The sequence below is a fragment of the Xenopus tropicalis genome, chromosome 5 (assembly GCF_000004195.4).
Source record: "Xenopus tropicalis strain Nigerian chromosome 5, UCB_Xtro_10.0, whole genome shotgun sequence".
NCBI lineage: Eukaryota > Metazoa > Chordata > Amphibia > Anura > Pipidae > Xenopus > Xenopus tropicalis.
In genome coordinates, this window is record NC_030681.2 from 77,849,444 (window position 1) to 77,870,016 (window position 20,573).

General features: G+C 39.5%; 1 protein-coding gene across 1 annotated transcript; it reads left to right on the forward strand.

Moving 5' to 3' along the window:
- Window positions 1-431: 431 nt before the first annotated feature.
- Window positions 432-20,143, forward strand: cd164 (CD164 molecule). The gene is made up of 7 exons (XM_002940550.5): window positions 432-695; window positions 6,662-6,742; window positions 9,620-9,688; window positions 11,578-11,607; window positions 12,970-12,999; window positions 15,828-15,890; window positions 17,587-20,143. The coding sequence occupies exons 1-7, from the start codon at window positions 599-601 to the stop codon at window positions 17,751-17,753; spliced, it is 537 nt and encodes a 178-aa protein (XP_002940596.2). The 5' UTR covers window positions 432-598; the 3' UTR covers window positions 17,754-20,143.
- Window positions 20,144-20,573: the final 430 nt, after the last annotated feature.

Consider the following 20,573-nt stretch of genomic DNA (forward strand, 5'->3'; position numbering starts at 1 on the left):
GTTTGTAAAACCGGTACAACACTATCATTGCAGGGTAAGAAGTAAATCAAATACGGCTGACACATGCAGTACATGTTCATTAGCGGCCCACTTGCCCAATAGCGCAGAACAAGGTTGCCCAGCCCGCCCGGCTATACTGTATGGGAGCCTCTGACACGCTGCCACGTGCGCCCTGGCGTCATATTCAAGAACGAAACGCATCAGTGCAACCAACACCAACATAGGGGAGCACTATACACCTTATATACATGCACTGACATCATTATTCACCACGACCACGTTCAATGAAACTGATGTTACAAAAAACTCGAAGTAGTGCATTTCTATTTACATATCATTGTAAAACATCTTGGTAGACAGCACGAAATATTCCCCAGACACCCCTCCATTTATCAATGGGTTAGTATAGTCTGACAGTGAGCACGCCTATTCCCCAAGGTGGGGACAGAGTGAATTCCTCCTCGTGATCACGTGACTGGTTGGGCAGTGTTGGCGCTGCCGTGACTCACAGCTAGTGAGTGAGAGAGGAAGGGAGAGGTGACGGGGTGCTGCGTGGGCATACAGGGTTCCTTGTGGCGCTAGTGTAGTTGTTGGAGCGATGAAGCCTTCGCAGCTGACGTGGAGAAGGGACTTATTACTTTTAGTCCCAGGAGTCCTAATTCTTTTACTTTCAGCTTTTGCAACTGCGGCATCTGGTAAGTTCTCCGCTGCTTCAGTCTCTCACCGACTTATAATGTGTATGTGGCTTCCGGGAAGGTAATTGGCGGTGCTCCACTGGGGTACATGATAGGAGGCTGCTGAGTACGCAGGGTCCGGTGTTGCCATTGCTTCCTATATACTCTTCCTTCGTAAAGCGCTTTGGCTTATGTAATTCTGCATTCGTTCGTGATATTTTTGTTGGACGAGGCCGTAATATTTGTAAGACCTTAGTCATTTCATTCGGCTCGTAAACCGTTCTACTTTATTATATATCCGAAAAACGTAAAATAATGGCTGTAAGAACATTAACGTGAAATCTGGGGAGAGCTATTAAAGTCCAGCAAGTACAGAACACTTTGTTATTTCGACTATACCCAGTTTACATGAACCACAGAAAGTCAGAGTCATGGCCACAGAGTTCTCTTTCATAGAATACATGGAATAAATGTTAGCAGGTTATACTTTGTGGCTCCTGTCACACTGCCCTTGCTGTCAAAACAGAATGAAAAAATAAAACGTAGACGTTCCTGAGCCAGTAGCTGTAGGCTTGTCCCCCTAAAATAGGGACTGTGGGACCCCTATAATATGCACTCTGTTTATTCTTTGTATTTTCCTAAACATACAGGTATAGGATCCAGAATGCTTGGGACCAAGGGTATTCCAGATAATGGATCTGGATTTTGGATCTCCATACCTTAAGTCTACTAAAAAATCAGTAAAACATTAATTACACCCCATTAGATTGTTTGGCATCCAATAAGGATTATTTATATCTTAGTTGGGATCAAATTCAAGCTTCTGTTTTATTATTACAGAGAAAAAAGAAAATCAGTTTTAAAAATCTAAATTACAGGTATGGGACCTGATATCTAGAATGCTCGGGACCTGGGGTTTTCCGGATAAGGGATCTGTAATTTGGATCTCCATAACTTAAGTCTGCTAAAAATCATTTAAATATTGAATAAACCCAATAGGCTTGTTTTTGCCCAATAGGGATTAATTATATCTTCGTTGTGATCAAGTACAAGGTTCTGTTTTATTATTACAGAGAAAAAGGAAATCACTTTATAAAATTAAAATTATTTGCTTATAGTGGAGTCTATGGGAGTTGGCCTTTCCGTAATTCAGAACTTTCTGGATAATGGGTTTCCGGATAAGGGATCACATGCCTGTATTTGATTAAAATGAAGTCTATGGGAGACAGGCTTTCTGCAATTTGGATCTTTCTGGATAATGGGTTTCTGGATAACGGATCCCATACCTGTACTAATTTGTGAAGGCCTTTTCACAAATTAAAAAATAGGGCCTTTTATGCTTAAGCATGAGATTAGCAAATGCAGCTTGCTCAGGAGAGGAACACACTACTGCCAGTGAGGCAGTGTACACCTGCATTCAACATTAGTTTAACATATAGAATGTGTTGGACATAAATCCTGCCTGTTTTGGTTATAACATCACTGGGGTTTTTTCTTGCACCGAACAGTGACGTTGAAAGCACTTGCACTTTATTCTACCTTCTTGATTCTCTAGAGTAGTTGTGGGAGGAGGAGTCAGTTGAGCAAATTATTACTGGTAGATAAGGAAACAGTAAACACCAAAAAAATGAACATGTTTAAGTAACTATAAGATAATGTACTGTTACCCTTTACAGGTAAACATTGTATGCTTGTTTCAGAAGCACTGTAGCCAGGGGGAAAGCCATTCAAGGCAAAAGAGGAGCAAAGACTCAAGTTACATAGCAGATTAACCGCATAGAGTAAAATAGATTTATTTCTTGCACAGGAAGATAAACAGGGGTCAAATGCCATTTATGGCTCTCTACAAAACTATATTATTTCATAGAAATAGGACATTTGTTGCCAGTACATAGCTAGTTTGTAGGTTCTTGATCAACAGAAACTTTAAATTAAAAAAAAAAAAAAATGACTTTTTGATGTTACTGGTGTCTTTATCTGTAAGCCTGAGACTGGCAGCAATTAAGAGAGGGAAAGATCTGTTTTATACAGTAAAGGTTCTCAAAGATTCAGGGCAGGCTAAATGGCTCCACCAAAAAATGTTAATCCCAGTACTGACACCCTTTTTAAACCTTTAGACCAAGGTATTTTTTAATCTATGGGTATGGACCCAGAATACTCCTTTTTTAATACAACAGCATTTCTTTTTACAATAGGCAGTTGTAATCAAAATAGGGTATAGAGTTAAGTTTATACTATCTTTTAGGTTCCCTGATTTAGTCTGAGTTCTTAGTTAAAATGGATAAGAAAAATTGCTTTAGACTGTGACACAACCTCCAATCACAATTTTTTTTTTTTGTTCTTTTTTTGAGCTTCTGCGACATTCCTTTTGGCTATTGGCCTCTGGTTGGTTACTCGGATAACAATGTTGCTGTAGCTTTCTCAATAGTTTTTACCTGTCACTGGGAATGGATTTATGAAGAGGTAAACTGAATGATATTTGTTTATGTGCATTGCCCCATATAGTGCCAGCATTTTTCAGTATAAAATTTTCCACCAGTCATCAGATATGTTGGAAAATCCTCTCTCTTTACCCTAAAAGTGGCACGTGGCTTCAGGTACAGAAGGAAGCAGTGCAGGGACTGAATAAATATAGAGAAATTCAAACATCACCTCATCCTTGTACTTGTGATGCTTCTTGTTTGTCATGTATCACTGTCATGTGAGTGCCCAGAATATCTTGAGCAGGGAGCATAGAATGGAAGGGCAGAAAGGGGAAAGCAGAAGAAAAATTAAGGTGCAGATTTTTAAATAGAGGCAAGGGGTGACAAAAGTGAATATCCTTGAAAGAAAACATACAGATGATAAAAGAGAAAGCACAGCAGATCAAAGAGGAATGATTTGTAATCTAGTAAAGAAAAGAGAAAGGCATTTTAATAACAGAGGGAGAATAGTAAAACAAAATGAGTGATGTGGATCTGTATTAAAATTTTGGTTCCTATTTGTGTCTACATATATAAGGGGGCTAATGTACCTACAGATATATATGTAGGTACACCTTGTATCTAGGTATGGGCTACATAAATAGCTGCATAAGTAGGGGTGTGTATTTAAAAAGTAGCTATTGCTTGAAAAGGGGCGATGGGGTCATATGGCAGAAAGTGTCCCTGTTGAAGTCAACCCTCAGCATCTAAGCCCTGCCTAGGCTTAGGCTTCCCTACATGCAGAAGTTGAACAAAACTGCTTCATATTTAAAAAAAAAACAAAAAAAAACAAGTTTTACATATATTAGAGTAGTATAATCCTTTGTAAATTAAACAAGAACCTAAATCCTTTTTTTTTATTTTTTTATTTTTTTTATTAAAATTGAAACCCCACAGCCACTAACAGTGCATGAGTCTGTTTATTGCAGCAGCCAGATAATGGTATAGAGAAGTAGTTCTAGTTAAAACAGATGCCTAGTAACTGTTCTGCTTATCCATGTCATTCTATTCAATGAAAATTCTAACAGTCAGAGATATATAGTTTGAAGCATACTAACATTTATGCATCCCTCACCCAAGGTGCTATTACCCATTGAAAAACTGGACTTCAACCTTTGCATGAGATGTAAGGGTGTTCATTACAGGTTGTTTGCGTGACATTTTCGCTTATCAATAAAAACTTTCCTGATGAGTTTTAAAGAGGAGATAAACCTTCCCCAGTACTTTGCATGATGATTCTCATGAGATTTTTTCCTACCATTGTACATTATCTTTTGGCTATCCAAGATGGTGAGATTGCTGTGGAGTTGTTGCTTGACAACATACACTTTTCTAGGTGTTTGTTTCCTACAGTGCTTGCCAATAATATGATCCTCGTTGATTAGTAGCAAAGTTGTTAGCACCGCAAATAACACTGCTGTAGTGATAGGGCATACACTTAGACTGTAAGCTCTATGGGGCAGGGACCTCCTTCCTACTGTGTCTTATACCACATGGCACTTATTCCCTGTGTATTTATTATAACACTTGTCTGTGTGTAATTTTGTTTATTGTAAGATTGTACAGCGCTGCGTACCCTTGTGGCGCTTTATAAATAAAGTTATACATACACACACTTGGAATAACTAAAAAAATGCTATTTGCAACCAGATTGGAAGGAAAGGCAAAATCTATTAAGCACACTATTAAAAAGTACTACTATTGCTGTGTAAAATCGCTATATTCCTGGCTTGCCTAATGAAAGATTTACAAAGATACACATGCTAGAACTTACATGCTTGTTTCAGTGAACGGCGCCGCCATCTTATCCAGCATGTCTGAATGGGCTGAAAAGTACAAGCCGGCTCCCTGCTCCTGTTAGAAAGTTTCTGCAGCTCCACAAATTCCCCCTCCATAAACAATCTCCCTGGCAGCAGCAGCCCGCCCCCTCCCCCCTGCTTGTGAGGAAAAAAAAAAAAACAGAGCTCTCTGCTCTGCACTGAGCATGTCTGTGTCCTGGACAATCTGTGTTCAGTGAGACAGGAAGCTGCACAGGCTTAGAGCAGGTACTGTATTTACTGACAAGACTTTTCCATGTCAGAGCCAGATTAAGCAACAGCACGGTGAGTTCAGGAAATATGTTAAGGACTGTGTTAAGGCTAAGTTATTGAGCTCATGTTGTTTTTAGACTTTCCTTCTCCTTATTTGTAATCCATGTTCTAAGAAACTGGCCATACACAGGCAGATTTAAGTTGCCAATCAGGGCCCTTCAGACCAATTTGGCAGCTAATCTGTACATTATGTGTATGGCCAATTGCATTTCAGAAACTATGTTTTGAGAGGTCAGGGGGTTTGTTTGCTAACCTGCATGCTTGCTGTCCAGCAACTACATTCCGCTGTTCCTTTCAGACTACTACTGACAGGCAGAAATGTGTGCTTTAATATTGCTACTTTTTATTACTTATCTTTCTGTTCTTTTTTTTATCTTCTAGTCTCTCATTTAAACTTCTGCCTGGTTGCAAGGGTAAATTGGAACCAGATAGTTGCTGAAATACAAAAACCATAAAAAAGGCGACCAATAATATACTGTATAGTCTTAAAGGGGAAGCAAAGGCAAAGTCACTTGGGGATACCAAAATGTTAGGCACCCTCAAGTGACTTTAATCGCTTACCTCGTACCCCGGGCTGGTGCCCCTGTACGGAGAAAACCACACCAGCCCGGGGTAGCTGGAGTGCAGCGTTTCCTCCTTCCTGCTTCCCTTTCCGAAAATGCCAGCGGTCAGCTCATGCGCAGCAGAGTGAAAAGCCGACTTCTCTGTTAAAGTTCGGCTTATCACTCTACTGCGCATGCGTGCGCAGGGAACCAGGAAGCGCTCGCTGCAGGTACCCCGGGCTGGTGCTGTTCTCTCAGAGCAGGGGCACCAGTCCAGGGTAAAAGGTAGGCAATTAAAGTCACTTGGGGGTGCCTAACATTTTGGCACCCCCAAGTGACTTTGCCTTTCTTTCTCCTTTAAGCTGGCCACACACGACCATCAGTCGCACGAAACATTGTTCCCACCCTCCACAGACGTTCAGGGCTGAATCGTGAATCAGGGCTGAAACAATAGGATTTCTACCTCCTGCCGATTCAGCCCTGAAGGCAGATTTTGCTCAGGCTCCTTCAATGGCGCCCGATCATTATCTTTTAACCCGCCAAGGTTTGGTACGGTATTATCGGTGCATGTATGGCCAGCTTTAGGATATCACGGTCTACATCATACTTAAAATAAATTTAGAGGTAAACTATCTATTTAACTTTTGCAGCAATAGTTGATAAAAGTAAGTTTATTTTTCCTAATAATATACCTTTAATTGTACATTTTAATTATAGCTACCCCTAACAAAATGTATTTGCTGTAGTTGTAAATCTGCATCTGTTTCCTGATAAATTAAAGGAGCCATTCAGGAGAAGTTGTGCATGGAAATGTATGGAATCTGTAATGTGGAGTAAAAGCACAGCTATAGTGGATTCAGTTAATCTAATTGTTTAATGGTTTCTTTTTCCAGCTGGGTGTGAAGAGTTCAAAACTTGTGAGTCCTGTAAAAATGAAACAAGCCTGAACTGCTCATGGGTGTCTTGCTCTAACGGTAAGTGTACTATAATGATCTAGAGCAGTGCTGTCCAACTTCTGTGGCTAGAAATTCTCTAGCATACATAGTGGAGGGTCGCTAATGGAAGCCAGTTTTAACCACTTTTTTAAACCACACCCATGTTATTACAACCGCTTTTAAGCCCATGCCAACATTAATGGTGGTAGTGCAGCAACCACCATTGCAGGGTTATCAACTATCATTCCTATGTGAATGAATTATATTATCTCATATTAAGGCAAACCCTTAAATCCATATGCCTCCTTCTGTGGATAGCACAGCAACATAATTAGGGACCATTTAATGGCTATTTCCAACTGCTAACAAGCACCCAGAACAAACCTCTGCCAAGTTCACCTCCCACAGGCAGCATAGGGCAGGCAGTACATACAATACAATGCTGGCACTGCTCCTATAGTCTGAGGTGTGAAGAGGTGAACAATGTGGGTGCTTACAGTCTGAGCCTGAGGGGTGAACACTGCAGGGGGTGAATAATGCAGAGATTAAAAAGTGTGAAAAGTACAGGGGATTATACATATAGATTGTAAACTCTACGGGGCAGGGACCTCCATCCTCTTGTGTCTTTGACTCTTAACTTATTGCAACTGTATTTATCTTGTATCTATCTGTATTTATTGTTGTACTTTGTATTTATCTATTATTATCTTAATAATCCCCTGTTTGTATTCTGTGTATGTATTCTACTGTACAGCGCTGCGTACATAAGTAGCACTTTATAAATAAAGATATACATACATACATACATACATACAATACAGAAGGATTACAGCCTGAATCTGTGGTGTGAACCATGCAGGGTGTCAGTTAATCTCAGTACTGATACCATTTAAACTTACACAAAGGTAAGCCATCAAAGCAGCCAGACAGGTGGGGGGCCACACAGAGGGGGGTCACAGGCCGCCACCAGTTGGACAGCACTGATCTAGAGGGTTGGAGGGCTCTTTTTGTAAAGCCCCAACTAGGTATGGTCACCATACAGGGACTAATTGCTTTGACATCTGATCAGAGACATTTCTGTCAAGGTGAGAACCTTAAGTGTGGGATGGGACTGTGTGAAGGAAAAGTTACCGGACAACATTCAAGAGCTGAAATTCCTAGTTTATGCCTTTATTTGTAGTAAATGCATGGCCAGCTTGCCCTTATCTGATAGGGTAGTGGGCCTAGCATTTAGTTCACATAAGAAGTGAAAGAGAATTAAAGCATTGTTACTTACTTTTGACTAATGACTAGTGGCCTGTGGGGGGATGTCATTTTAGGGAAGGCTCTCCTTTTGCCTCAAGGCAGAAGTGTATGCTTGTGTTTGCATATGTATATATGTGTGTGTGTGTGTTATTTCTAAATATTTACCTGTTTGTGAAATGGGATGTTATCTTACTGTTGCTGTTTAGTTTTTTGCTTCTTCTCTTTATATTGAGTACTAGGTAAGCGGGTTTACTTCTGAATATTCATGGAAAGTTTTATTGCAAATCTGCAAGTTGAGCTTGTCCTTTCTCTTTCTGCCTCTAAAAGAAAACAAATCTACCCCATTAAACATTTTGTACATAGGAGTCTAGTAAATCAGGGATATACAGGTGAAGTCTGTAAAAAAAATTAAGACCATTAAGGATGTTCACTTGTGATGTTTGAAGGCATGCAAAAGTCCTCAAGTTGGCCTCATCCTCATAGAAATATATGCTTCACATTCCATTTTTATATATATGAAGATTATTGTTCTGCAGAAGAGACCTTATACAGTATTTGCATTTTTACATGTTGTTGATATGCTTGGGAAATTAAATACTGCTCAGCTCACCAATATAAATATTGATCAAATCAGAGATTGCAGTGGAACAGTGTGCTAATTATTATAATAAATGGTAGAATTCACAAAGACTTGCAGAAATAGGCATGCTCTTTTTGAAACAAACACACTTGTTAAAGCCGCACACCTGTCGCTGCTATAGTCACTGCAATAGTGGTGCAAGCCTTCCACAGGGCTGGCAGGTCTTTATCCTCAATCGAACCGTTTCTGTAACGGAGCCGCACACACAAACATATGCAGTTGGGGAGCTTACCCCATTTATTATGACCACCTTGATCAACGTTTCGGGGGGGATACACCCTCCCTTCCTCCTGACGATCAAGGTGGTCATAATAAATGGAGTAAGCTCCCCGACTGCATATGTTTGTGTGTGTGGCTCCGTTACAGAAACAATGCTCTTTTTGAAAGACGTTATTCATTGCCAGTTTCAAAATGTAGCCTACTCCAGTGAGTTATTTTAAAAATGAAAGATTTTGCAAATGAAACTGGTGTTGCGATTGACTGACTGCAGGAGCAAGGTGTTTCCTTTTATGTTGGTTTTCTTAACTGCACAGTTAAGAGATATCATTAATATTGTCAGTGAATATTTCAATTGGATATTTATTCCCTGATATAAAATTATCAGTGGTACTTGTGTATGGGCCAGGGGGGTGCCCAGGTCTGTGTAGAATATGTTTGGTTCCTTTCATTAACCTCTGCCCCAGTTACTCACATTGGTTCTACCCTAGTGGAACTTAATTTCAAATTTTAGTATCACATAGTGACAGAAATGTGAGCACACACTAATGTGTACAAAGGCCACAATCTTGAAGGAGTGCAGTCAACTTGTGTGTAGGTTCCCTTCCATGATAGGCACATTTATGGGGTAATTGGCTACCCTGTGGTAGAGTTGAACAGTGCCATTTCTGAATTCCACTGAATTGGGCAAATTCTTTATCATCTAATCCCTTAAAACTGGCACCAATGTATTGTTCTGTGCAACTTATTTTACTGTCAAAGGAAAGTATGTGAAAATAAGCCAAGTTCTTTATGCTTTCTAAATTTGTTTGCAGACTCTGTTGACGCACGATGTATAAATGAAACCCAAAACACTCGCAACTGTTCAGCGACCCCCTGTGGAGGTAAAGTATTCTTAGATTGTTAGCGTATTTATATAAAACGTGCCTGGTTTTGTGTAATTTATTGTAGGCATTGTAAAGCGCATCACATACCTGTTCACTGAAAGAGTTCTTTTGCGTGTTTTATAGCACTATTCAACATATTGTATTTTCTCTTCAGTTCTGACCCGACTGTTAGGAAGTCTGAATGTCTAGTCCTAAACTACACAAACTCTTCCTTTTATCATAAAGGATATATAAATCTTTAAAAAAAATGTCAAATTGCTCAGGGTGCTTTTCTAAACACTTATACAACTCATATTAGTTTTATTTTTAGCTTTTTATTAACTGCCAGCATAATTAATTTTGTGACACCTGATTTCAGAGAGATAGGGTAGCGATATGATCAGAAGGAAAACTGAGAACTGTTCTGATGTTGATCTGCTCAGAAAGACATGCGAGTAATCATCTGGGGCTTGTGATCTCTTTCTCCATAGACCTGGAATTGTACTGTAGACAGCACTTCCTTTTGTGCTTGAAAATGCTTTAGGGCTCTGGCACACGGGGAGATTAGTCGTCCGCGACAAATCTCCCTTGTCACAGGCGACTAATTTCCCCGAACTACCATCCCACCGGCGAAAATGTAAGTCGCCGGTGGGGTGGCACACGCTGCGCAGACGATTTTGGCAAATCGCCGAAGTTGCCTCGCGAGGCATTTTCTTTCGACGATTTGCCGAAATCGCCTGCGCAGCGTGTGTCATCCCACCGGCGACTTACATTTTCGCCGGTGGGATGGCAATCCGGGGAGATTAGTCACCCGCGAACAGGGAGATTTGTCGCGGCCGACTAATCTCCCCGTGTGCCAGAGCCCTTAGACATGCTTTTCTATCAGATAAATATAACCAAGACTGTAGTGTGTGCAGACTTCAATGTGTGTAAGATAACTGTTCCCAAATACTTGGTGTGCAACTACATTGCTTAGCCTGCTTTGCCCCCATAGCCCATCGAACCCCAATTAAAGGCATACATTTCCCCTGTTTATTATATTGCTTGTCCTTCTGTGCTGCCACTCAATTTACAAAACTTATGTTATGCCAAGACCTGCCAGCCTGCTTCTACCCGAAATTGAGCAAGCAAAAAATAAAACGTCCACCTTATCAGATTTCTTGTAGGTATTTGAGTTAGGACTCTTTTGTACATTGTTTTGGGATCAGTTTGTGTCAGAAAATACATTTTAAAAAAATCTGCTACCTCCCTGCCAAAAAAGTACAAAAACTGCAGTTTGGTTCTGATGTGAATTATTCCAGATGCTACACTGGGATAGGCACAGGTGTATTTTTTTTTTTAGCCAGTTGCTGGTCAGTTCCTGATATTAGTTTTAAAGGGGTTGCTCACCTTTGAGTCAACCTTTTAGTATGAGTTGAGTGCACTATTCTCAATTGATCTTCATTTTTTATTATTGGTATTTTTTATTATTGGTAGTTTTTCATTATTTTACTTTTTGTTCCGCAGCCCTCCAGTTTGACATTTCAGCACTTATCTGGTTGCTAGGGTCCAATTTACCTCGGTAACCAGGGAGTAGTTTGAGAGAGTGACTGATACATGAATAGTAGAGGGGTTGATTAAAAAGTAGCAATAACAATAAAATTGTAGCCTCACAGTGACCCCAATTGAAAGCTGGAAAGAGGTGGAAGAAGAATGCAACTTGTTCAAAAACTATAAAAATAAACAATGAAGACCAATTGAAAAATTGCTTAGAATTAGCCATTCTATGACACTAGTTAAAACTAATTTAAAGGTGAACCACCCCTTTAATAGTACAGTACTTTAAAGACAAGAAAGCATAAAATTAATTTGACTGCTGTTATTAATCCTGTATAATCTTATATGTTTTTATAATTTTATCTATACAGCCATAAGCCCTACTTCAACTGCTGTGACAGGTAAAACATTTTTTTAATGTGCATTATATGTGTGTTGGCTAACAAAACTGAGGCAAATGCTCAGACTCGCATATCTGCTACAACCTCTAATACTGCCCACCTCTACATTTTCATGTTACCATAGTACACAATCCCCTCACACTCCCAGTCACAACATAGGGCACACCTCCCTTGCATACAGATGCACAAGCAAGACTAGACAGAGGGGACACCTGTAAAGAACTGCCTGACAGAAGAAGCATGATTGAAGGAGGACTAAACAATTACTAAAATAAGCAGCAGAAAGCAGAAACAGAGAAAAATCAATAAGAGAAGAACAGTTTGGAGTAAAAAATATAGAGAAAATAAGACAATGGAGAGTGGATGGGGCAAACCAGAAGTTGGGAAGAAAGTGTAAAATGTAAAAATAATATCACCCTAATATTTTATTAAAGCAGTTTCCATTCAGCAAACAGGTCTCTTAGCTTCCACATCCAATCAAATTACTCTCCTCACTTTAAACACACACCAAATACTCCTCCTCCATCACTAAGGGGCTGATTTACTTACCCACGAACGGGTCGAATGGAGTCCGATTGCGTTTTTTTCGTAATGATCGGTACTTTGCGATTTTTTCGTATGTTTTGCGATTTTTTCGGATTCTGTACGAATTTTTCGTTTCCAATACGATTTTTGCGTAAAAACGCGAGTTTTCCTATCCATTACGAAAGTTGCGTAAAAAGTTGCGCATTTTTCGTAGCGTTAAAACTTACGCAAAAAGTTGCGCATTTTTCGTAGCGTTAAAACTTAACGCTACGAAAAATGCGCAACTTTTCGCGTAAGTTTTAACGCTACGCAAAATGCGCAACTTTTTACGCAACTTTCGTAATGGATAGGAAAACTCGCGTTTTTACGCAAAAATCGTATTGGATACGAAAAATTCGTACAGAATCCGAAAAAATCGCAAAACATACGAAAAAGTCGCAAAATGTTCGTTTTCAAGTCGGAACTTTTCCAATTCGGGTCGGATTCGTGGGTTAGTAAATCAGCCCCTTAGTCTTCCTCCTTTTCTGCTCTGCCTCCTTTCTTTAAAGGCTGCCTTTCCCACTTTTATAAAATATTCTCTTAGAATAAAAGTATAATGGCTTAACAGTTGATATTAGATCCACTGATTTGGCAGGCCGATCTGTGCCCAGTTTTATTCACCCAATTAGATGAACAAATTGATGGTCAGTGTTGATTTGGCACTTTATTCATATTGTTGGATGGACCAATTTCCTGGTTTCCCTTTGTTTCTAGTGATTGGAATTGCAAAATAATCAGTCTTTCCACTGGCAGGACATTAAGTACTTTTTTAAAATTTTATATTATTTTTTTATGCAGCCACCTCTCCTGCCGCCTCCACATCTACCAGTAAGTTGTTCTTTTAGTCATTTATGTTATTTTTAAGGGAAAATTACTTTTATTCTACAAACATGCATCTCTCTTTGTTTAATCCCTTTTATATGTGCATTAATGGGAGGTTAAGCCTAGAATACGCCCCGCTACTTTAAATTTAGCCTACCTTGTGCCTGCACCCGAATGAATGGAATGCGCTTGGGTGCAGGCTCATGTAGCCAATATCCGCCAAAAAACTTCATATTTTCAGGGGATATCGGCTACATGTGCCTGCACCCGAGCGTATTTCATTCATTCAGGTACAGTCACGGGTAGGAGAGTATGGCGCTATTTTCGCCAAGCGTTTTTCGGCTTGTTGAAGATATACGCCATACACTAAGGGGAAGATTTACTAAGACACAAACGCTCCGAGCATATTTTCGCCAAATTTTTCATTGCTTGTGTGACTTTTTCGACGCTCACACAACTTTTTTGTACACTTGCACGAAAAAATAGGAAAGGTTTTCCCGCTGTTTACAATTATTTGGTACAAAAATTTTGTGACTTTCGGATCGCCAATACAATATTATCGTGACTAATATGATTTTTTCGTAAGCATTTTTGTAATATCTGCGATCTTCAGAAATTTTCGTATCCAATCCGAATTTATCATGAATCTGCTCCTAAGTGTGGCATTAGCCTAAATGCTGTGGGAAGTTGTTGAATTAATATTTCCTGGTTGGTATATATTACTTTTTCATTATGCACACTTATATGCTCAAACACAAGTTAGCTTGAATGATTTTCTTTGTGGTGCCATCACCTCCTCATGTATTTTATGGCAAAAATATGGCACATCGCTGAAAATTCATTAAGGAAATATAAAATAAATGAATGTTTCTCCCGCACTAATTGAATATAATGATCCTCACATGGGGCAATTAATCTCCATGTATGAGTATCAGTCACACATGATTTCTTCTTGCTATAACGGCAGCTTTTTATTTCCACATCACCCCCACTTGCTGCTAATTCATCATTATACCAAACATTGTATTTTAAATGTTGCTTATTCTTTAAGGGGATTGTTCACCTTCAATTAACTCTTAGGGGCACATTTACTAATCCACGAATGTCCGAAAAGCGTCCGAATGCGTTTTTTTCGTAATGATTGGTATTTTGCAACTTTTTCGAGCGCTCAATACGAAAGTCGCGACAATTCACGAAAGGCGTACTGGCTATGAAAACGTCGCAACAATTCACGAAATTTGTAATGCCAATGAAAAAGTTGCGACAATTCACGAAAGTAATAATGGCTATGAAAAAGTCACGACAATTCACGACATTTGTAATGGCTATGAAAAAGTCGTGACAATTCGCGCAAGTCGTAACGGCTACGAAAAAGTCGCAAAATGTTCGTTTTCCAATCCGAATTTTTCCCATTCGGATTCGTGGAATAGTAAATCAGCCCCTATGTATGATGTAGAGAGCAATATTCTGAGATAATATTCTCAATTTAATTTTTGAATGATTTGTGTTTGAATTATTTAAAAAAATTATTAAAAAAAAAAAAAAATTAAGAATAAAGCCCAATTGAAAAGTTGCTAAGAATAGGCCATTCTACAACATACAGAGTTGTTAGTGAACTACCTGTTTAACTTACAGTGCAGTTATAGCAGGACTTTTACAATAATGTTTGAAGCAGTTTAGTTACTGGTGTCTGTGCACTTTAGCGGCTTGGCATTTGCCCCTCTTTAAAGGAACGGTTCAGTGTAAAAATAAAGTTGGGTAATTTGATAGGCTGTGCAAAATCAGAAACGTTTTTAATATGGTTAGTTAACCAGAGATGGTTATTTAATCAGCTACTTAAGTGGGGGCCACATGGGACTGTTAGTTAGTTTGTGAGCATGCAGGTCAGATTCAAATGCAAACTGTTATGTCCCCCCCTAAAGTCGTTGATTGATTACTGACTTTTAACAGGTTAGAGAGGAAGGATGAACAATAGTATAACAATGGTATAACAATTCGTAAACAGTGAACAATTCCTTTCAGGCTCATGCCACACTGAGCGTATCGCATAAATTGTCGGCAAGCCGAAAATTGCTTGCTGAAACTACCGCCATACGCTCCTACCTGTGCCTGCACCCGAATAAATGAAATATGCACGGGTGCACACACATGTAGCCAATATCTGCCAAAGCGTATTTCCTTCATTTGGGTGCAGGCACAAGGTGAAGTGAACAGTAGTTGTGCGTATTATTGGCAAGCCTTTTTCAGCTTGCTCAGAATACGCTTGTGTGGCATCAGCCTTAAGGTGGCCATACACAGGCCAATTGTAGCTGCCAATATCGGTCCCTTAGACCGGTTCGACAGCTTATTGGCCCGTGTAGGGGCGGCAACGATGGGCATGCCCGACAGATATCTGGCCTGAAATTGGCCAGATATTGATCGGGGAGGTTAAAAGATTTAGTCGGATCGGGGACTGCATAGCCTCGTTGATGCGGTCCCTGAACCGTCTGCGCCCATTGCTGTTGTTATAATTCGATCGTTTGGCCCCAGGGTCAAACCATCGAATTAGCCTAAATTTGCCTGATATCGCCCACCCGTAGGTAGGGATATCGGTAGAAGATCCGCTCGCTTTGTGACCTCGCCAAGCGAGCGGATCTTAACGTGTATGGCCACCTTTAGAGCTACTGCCATTAGCTGCTCTAAAATGATGAATGTTGTAATAATCCCTAGGGTACCGGTGTCCTATCCACTTCATTGCACCAGGGAATGCCATAACAGAGCCTAATATTACTGGAGAGCAGTTTGTGACACTATGTATTATAATCATGTATATTGCTCTTTATTTTGCTCCATAGATGCAACAACACCTGCATCCACAACCCTTCCTGCCTCGACTGCCACTAAAAATGCAACTACAAGTAAGGACACAAGCAGTTTTGTCTCAAGTAAATGAAACCCAAGAGCTTAATGGTTAAACTGTTCTAGGGCAGGGCTGACCAACTGGAGCTGAATGCTGCCGCTCCAAGAGAACTTTATGGTCCTCAGCATGCATTGGATCTCCAAAGATTTCTTTGTATAACATCATCATTCTAAACAAATTAAAATTATAAACATGAAAAAGAGCAGATAAGTGCCCCAAGGCATGGGATATCATGAACAGCAATGCTCTAGGGCAGGGATCCCCAATCTTTTATTACCTGTGAGCAACATTTCAATGGAAAAAAGCTGGGGAGCATCACATGCACAAAAAACTTTCCTAGTAGGTGACCAAAAGGACTCAGATTAAGGTTAATTAGTAGCCCAGTGTGGACTGGCAGACTACAAAAGGCTCTGTTGAGCAGTACACATTGTCTTCAAAAATGGGCACCAACTTTGAGGGCACTGCTCACAAGCCACTGGTGGGGGATCACTTTTCTAGGGTATTCACTGCTGGCAGTTTGTGCTCATTGCTTCTGTTTGGCAGAGAATATATTGAGCTAGATTAGAAATTGATAGAGATACAGTGCACATAAGATAATGAGAGCAATGTGAAGATAAGACTATGAGGATTTTTATTCATCCAGGTCATGGTATATCTAGTATAAATAAATCTAAAGCAACTGGACTTGTTAAGTAATCATTGAAGACGTTATCTACAATGTGTAGATAACAAATGCAAGGTAATTAGCATATGTTTTGACTACAGTCCTGCCATTAAAGTAGAACCAAAGCATTTTTAGGACTATATTGCATGTGCTACTATATACATTTTTGCAAGATATTCAATACCACTGCAGAACTCTGTAGCATGTATTTTTCCAGACTGACCTTGTGATAACGGTTTAAATCACCCATGACAAACTGAAGCAACCCTGTATGTTGCAGTTAATTGATAGGATGAAAGTCAGCAGATAAATTAGCTAATGTTCTGCTTGCTTTTTTCTCTTTGTATACATAAGTTATTTAATTATGCTAATTTGTATCCTTATGATATGCATGCTTTTTTTGAGTTGAAGACACTAAAAACAAGCTCTAATATACAGATGAATATTACAGTTTGTAGAAATATATTTTCCTACAAATGGTTCATATTAGATTATATACACAGGTAGCCAAACCAGGAATGATTCTCCATATATCTGTAGTAAACCAGCTGCAAACCAGATTTTTGATACGTTACAAGTACAAAATTGGGTTGGGGTCAGACAGTGGCCTGCTTACAACTCTAAAGGTGGCCATACATGGGCCGATCCTAGCTACCGATGATGGGCCTTTAGACCAATTCAGCAGCTTATCGGCCCATGTTGTATGGGACTAATAGTGGGCTTGCCAGGTTGATATCTGACCTGAAATCTACAGTATTTTTCCTGGATTCAGCACTATCATCCTTGTGGTTTGCGCTTACCATACTGTCCTATTTGGAATTGTGACACCTAAGCCAGCCTATGGAATTTCTCTAAAAAGTATTAGAACATCTTAATGAATAATGTAGATCTGCAGATCAGTGGCACATTCTGATACAAATAAAAGCTGTTCACTGGTATTTTAAGCACATAACTCTTTAAGCACATAACTTTTTTGTTTGTAATTTAGCACTAACCTAACACCCTTTTTCTCCTCCCTCAACTTTTACAGCCCCGTCAAGCAGCACAACAATCGCCCCTACGCCGCCTTCAAAGAAAGGCACTTTTGACGCGGCTAGTTTCATCGGAGGAATAGTGCTCGTCTTGGGCATACAGGCAGTGATATTTTTCCTGTACAAGTTCTGCAAGGCCAAGGACAGGAATTACCATACTCTCTAAAAAAAAAAAAAATAATAATAAATCTAGCACTCCTTGACTGCTTGTCCACATTGCTCAAACCAAAATATTTTGCCTTGAAGAGATTTCTCATTGAAGAATATCAGATATTAAAATCAGTTCTGTGCCAACGTACTTGAGCAGAATGCTGGTGCCGCTTTGTTGTGCTCTCCAAACGCATGTGCCTCTACAGCTTCCCAGGGAGAACATGGACTTTTTATCCCCTTGTTTCCCATGCCAGTTTTGTAACATCAGGAAGAAATTTGCCATGAGCTGATCTGAAATTTGTAAATGGCAATTCCATATCGGGTTGAACAGTGGCACCATCCATCATGGCTTGTACATAACGAACAGACAGAGGAAGGATAGCAGCAATGTTTTGGTACTGCATCTTTGTTTATAGTTACAATTGTTTTGGTGGCCTTCTTTTCATTTAGGCACGGTCTAAATCTAAAATGGACTGAGTACTTAGGGTTTGTCCTTATTTGAAGTGCACCTTATTTCTTACAGAAGGACCATTTTTAAAGAATTGTGCCTTAATGTAATAGAGAGAATAAAAATGGCCAACTTTTGCATAAATACACTCACCTATACAAGATGATTGGAGTGTCAAAGCTTGTCTGTCTACATTATTGCCTAATTTAGTCTAAGTGCTAAACCTGATACAGGTATACCTGCTGAAAAGAATGCCATAAATAAGTTGTAATTTTAATGCTTAATGACAATACAATAGCTGGGTTAAACAATGTTTATTTTAATGTTTATACTCTACCCTGAGATTTCACTATGCTGACTCCCTTATTAGTAAAAGATGATACCTTTGAAAATGATTTTATCTGTTAATTTTTTTTTTTTGCATTGAAGTTCAGTGCCTCTCAATGTAAGTGTGATGGCACAAGGGGTGCTTAGTCACCCACCAAAATCTCCTATCCTGGGAGAGACAAAAGTGCCCAAAAATACTTGAGTGTACGTCACTTAGCGCAATAATTACAGTACACCTTTATTACTTTGTTAGTATGTGATTATGACTGAACATGCAGAGACAATTAGACTTCTTAGTGATTCAAGCGCTGTGTGGGTAAAGCACTGTGCAGGATTTCCAAGCAATCGAGACATAACCACTCTTTGCTTCCTAATAGTTGACTGTTGAGCAGAATTACCTTACAAAAAGGAAAAAAAAACAAATCTACTAATGTAGAATATTTTCATAGGTACACACTCTTAAGTGCCTTAGAACACCAGTAAAATTGATAATAAAATACAGTAATGTGAAAACAGGTGTCTGCAGTTGTCAGTTCTTCTAACCTATTTCTAACCTCTCATTGTAACTGCAAAAATATTTGAAGTAGGTACTGTCACTGCAAATGCGGATTCATTTTTGTATAAAGTTGCTATTAATATTAGTCAATTGTGACCTTCTAAATTCCCTTTTGTAATGAAGTATGGCCTTTGTGTTCTTGGGGGGTGGGTTGGTGTCTTGTTTATGTTTTTACATTTAATAAGTGATGGTTACCTCCTATATTTATTTTATGCATCTGGCACATTTAAAGCATAGCTACTCAGTAGCTGTTAAATGACAGCTCCCAGCACTCCAACAGCCTGTTGGGCCCATGCTTGACATCAGTGGGGTGCATTTGCTATTGCACAGAAGTGACCTATATATATATATATATGTTTGATTTTCTGAAGGTAAATACACAACGCACATTGACTTGCTTTCTACCACTCAATAATTTAAAGAAAGGTAATTATGTACATGTAACACTTTTGGATTATGGTTTGGAAGAACCTAATGCACATACCTCAATAATGGGATTTAAAAGAAAAGTGACTTTGTGCTTTCCTTATTTTCTCAGAAAATACAGTTACCCACTGGGGCTTTTCTTAGGTCTGAGGTAATATTTTGAGTAAAAGAAAACTGTAAAATGGTGACTGAGCAACTCTAACACTGCATGACTTATGAAGGATTCTGTAGCACAGACATATACCGTGGTGCTCATAAATTAACCCTCAGTATAACACTTGCTAAGATTCACTGGGCAGTGGGCTTTGCACTCTTGACAGTCACACTTCTCAGGAGGTCCCGCTAAGAAGTGGTTCTGGTGGGTTGGTTCTTCTCAGCTCCACTTCAGGATATTGGCTAAAGAATCACTGCAGATATTTCAGTGTTTCTGTGTTTGCTGGTAGACTATATAAAGTCTTGATGTCCGTAGAAGCATGTTTTGATGTGGCTTTCTGGTGGAGCTTGTCTTTAAAGTATGTTTTACTGTATAAAGCTGGAGTTCAGCTTCTCAGCAGTTTTGTATGGATCACAATGCACTTAGGACCATTGCGCTATCATTGTTGTCTTATAAACTGAGATTCTGCAAATAAAGTTGATTTTGTTTGAAAAACAGTGTCTGGATTTTTTGGAGAGCACACCCAGCAGGGCATCTACTAGTCAAATTTTAAAAGCAAACATCCTATTTGTCGCTATGGGTTACTGCACCTAGGCAATGTTAGTGCCTTTTACTTTATATGTGGGCTAAATATGTATTTCTCTCTAAACGTTGCATGACCCCTGTAAAGCTGGCCAGTATACAGCCCACCGTTAGTTGCTTATTCAGGCACTTCATACCAAATCAGAATTTTATTGGCCTGTGTATGGGGCTAAAGCTGTGCCCAACCAATATCTGGCCTGGGGTTAGCTAGCTGTCTATTGGCAACTTTGACAATGCTACTGAGAGTGCACCAGGCCATTAAGTGGGTCTGTATGGCCTTTTTATGATGCCTGGGGCCAAATGATTTGATTGCCCAAATTAATTTGGCCCATCACCCGACCAG

Bases quoted from the DNA above. Each gene is read 5' to 3' on its own strand.
- cd164 (XM_002940550.5), top strand. From the start codon at position 599: ATGAAGCCTTCGCAGCTGACGTGGAGAAGGGACTTATTACTTTTAGTC. The intron at 696-6,661 runs GTAAGTTCTCCG...TTCTTTTTCCAG, and splicing joins TTTTGCAACTGCGGCATCTG to CTGGGTGTGAAGAGTTCAAA. The intron at 15,891-17,586 runs GTAAGGACACAA...CAACTTTTACAG, and splicing joins CACTAAAAATGCAACTACAA to CCCCGTCAAGCAGCACAACA.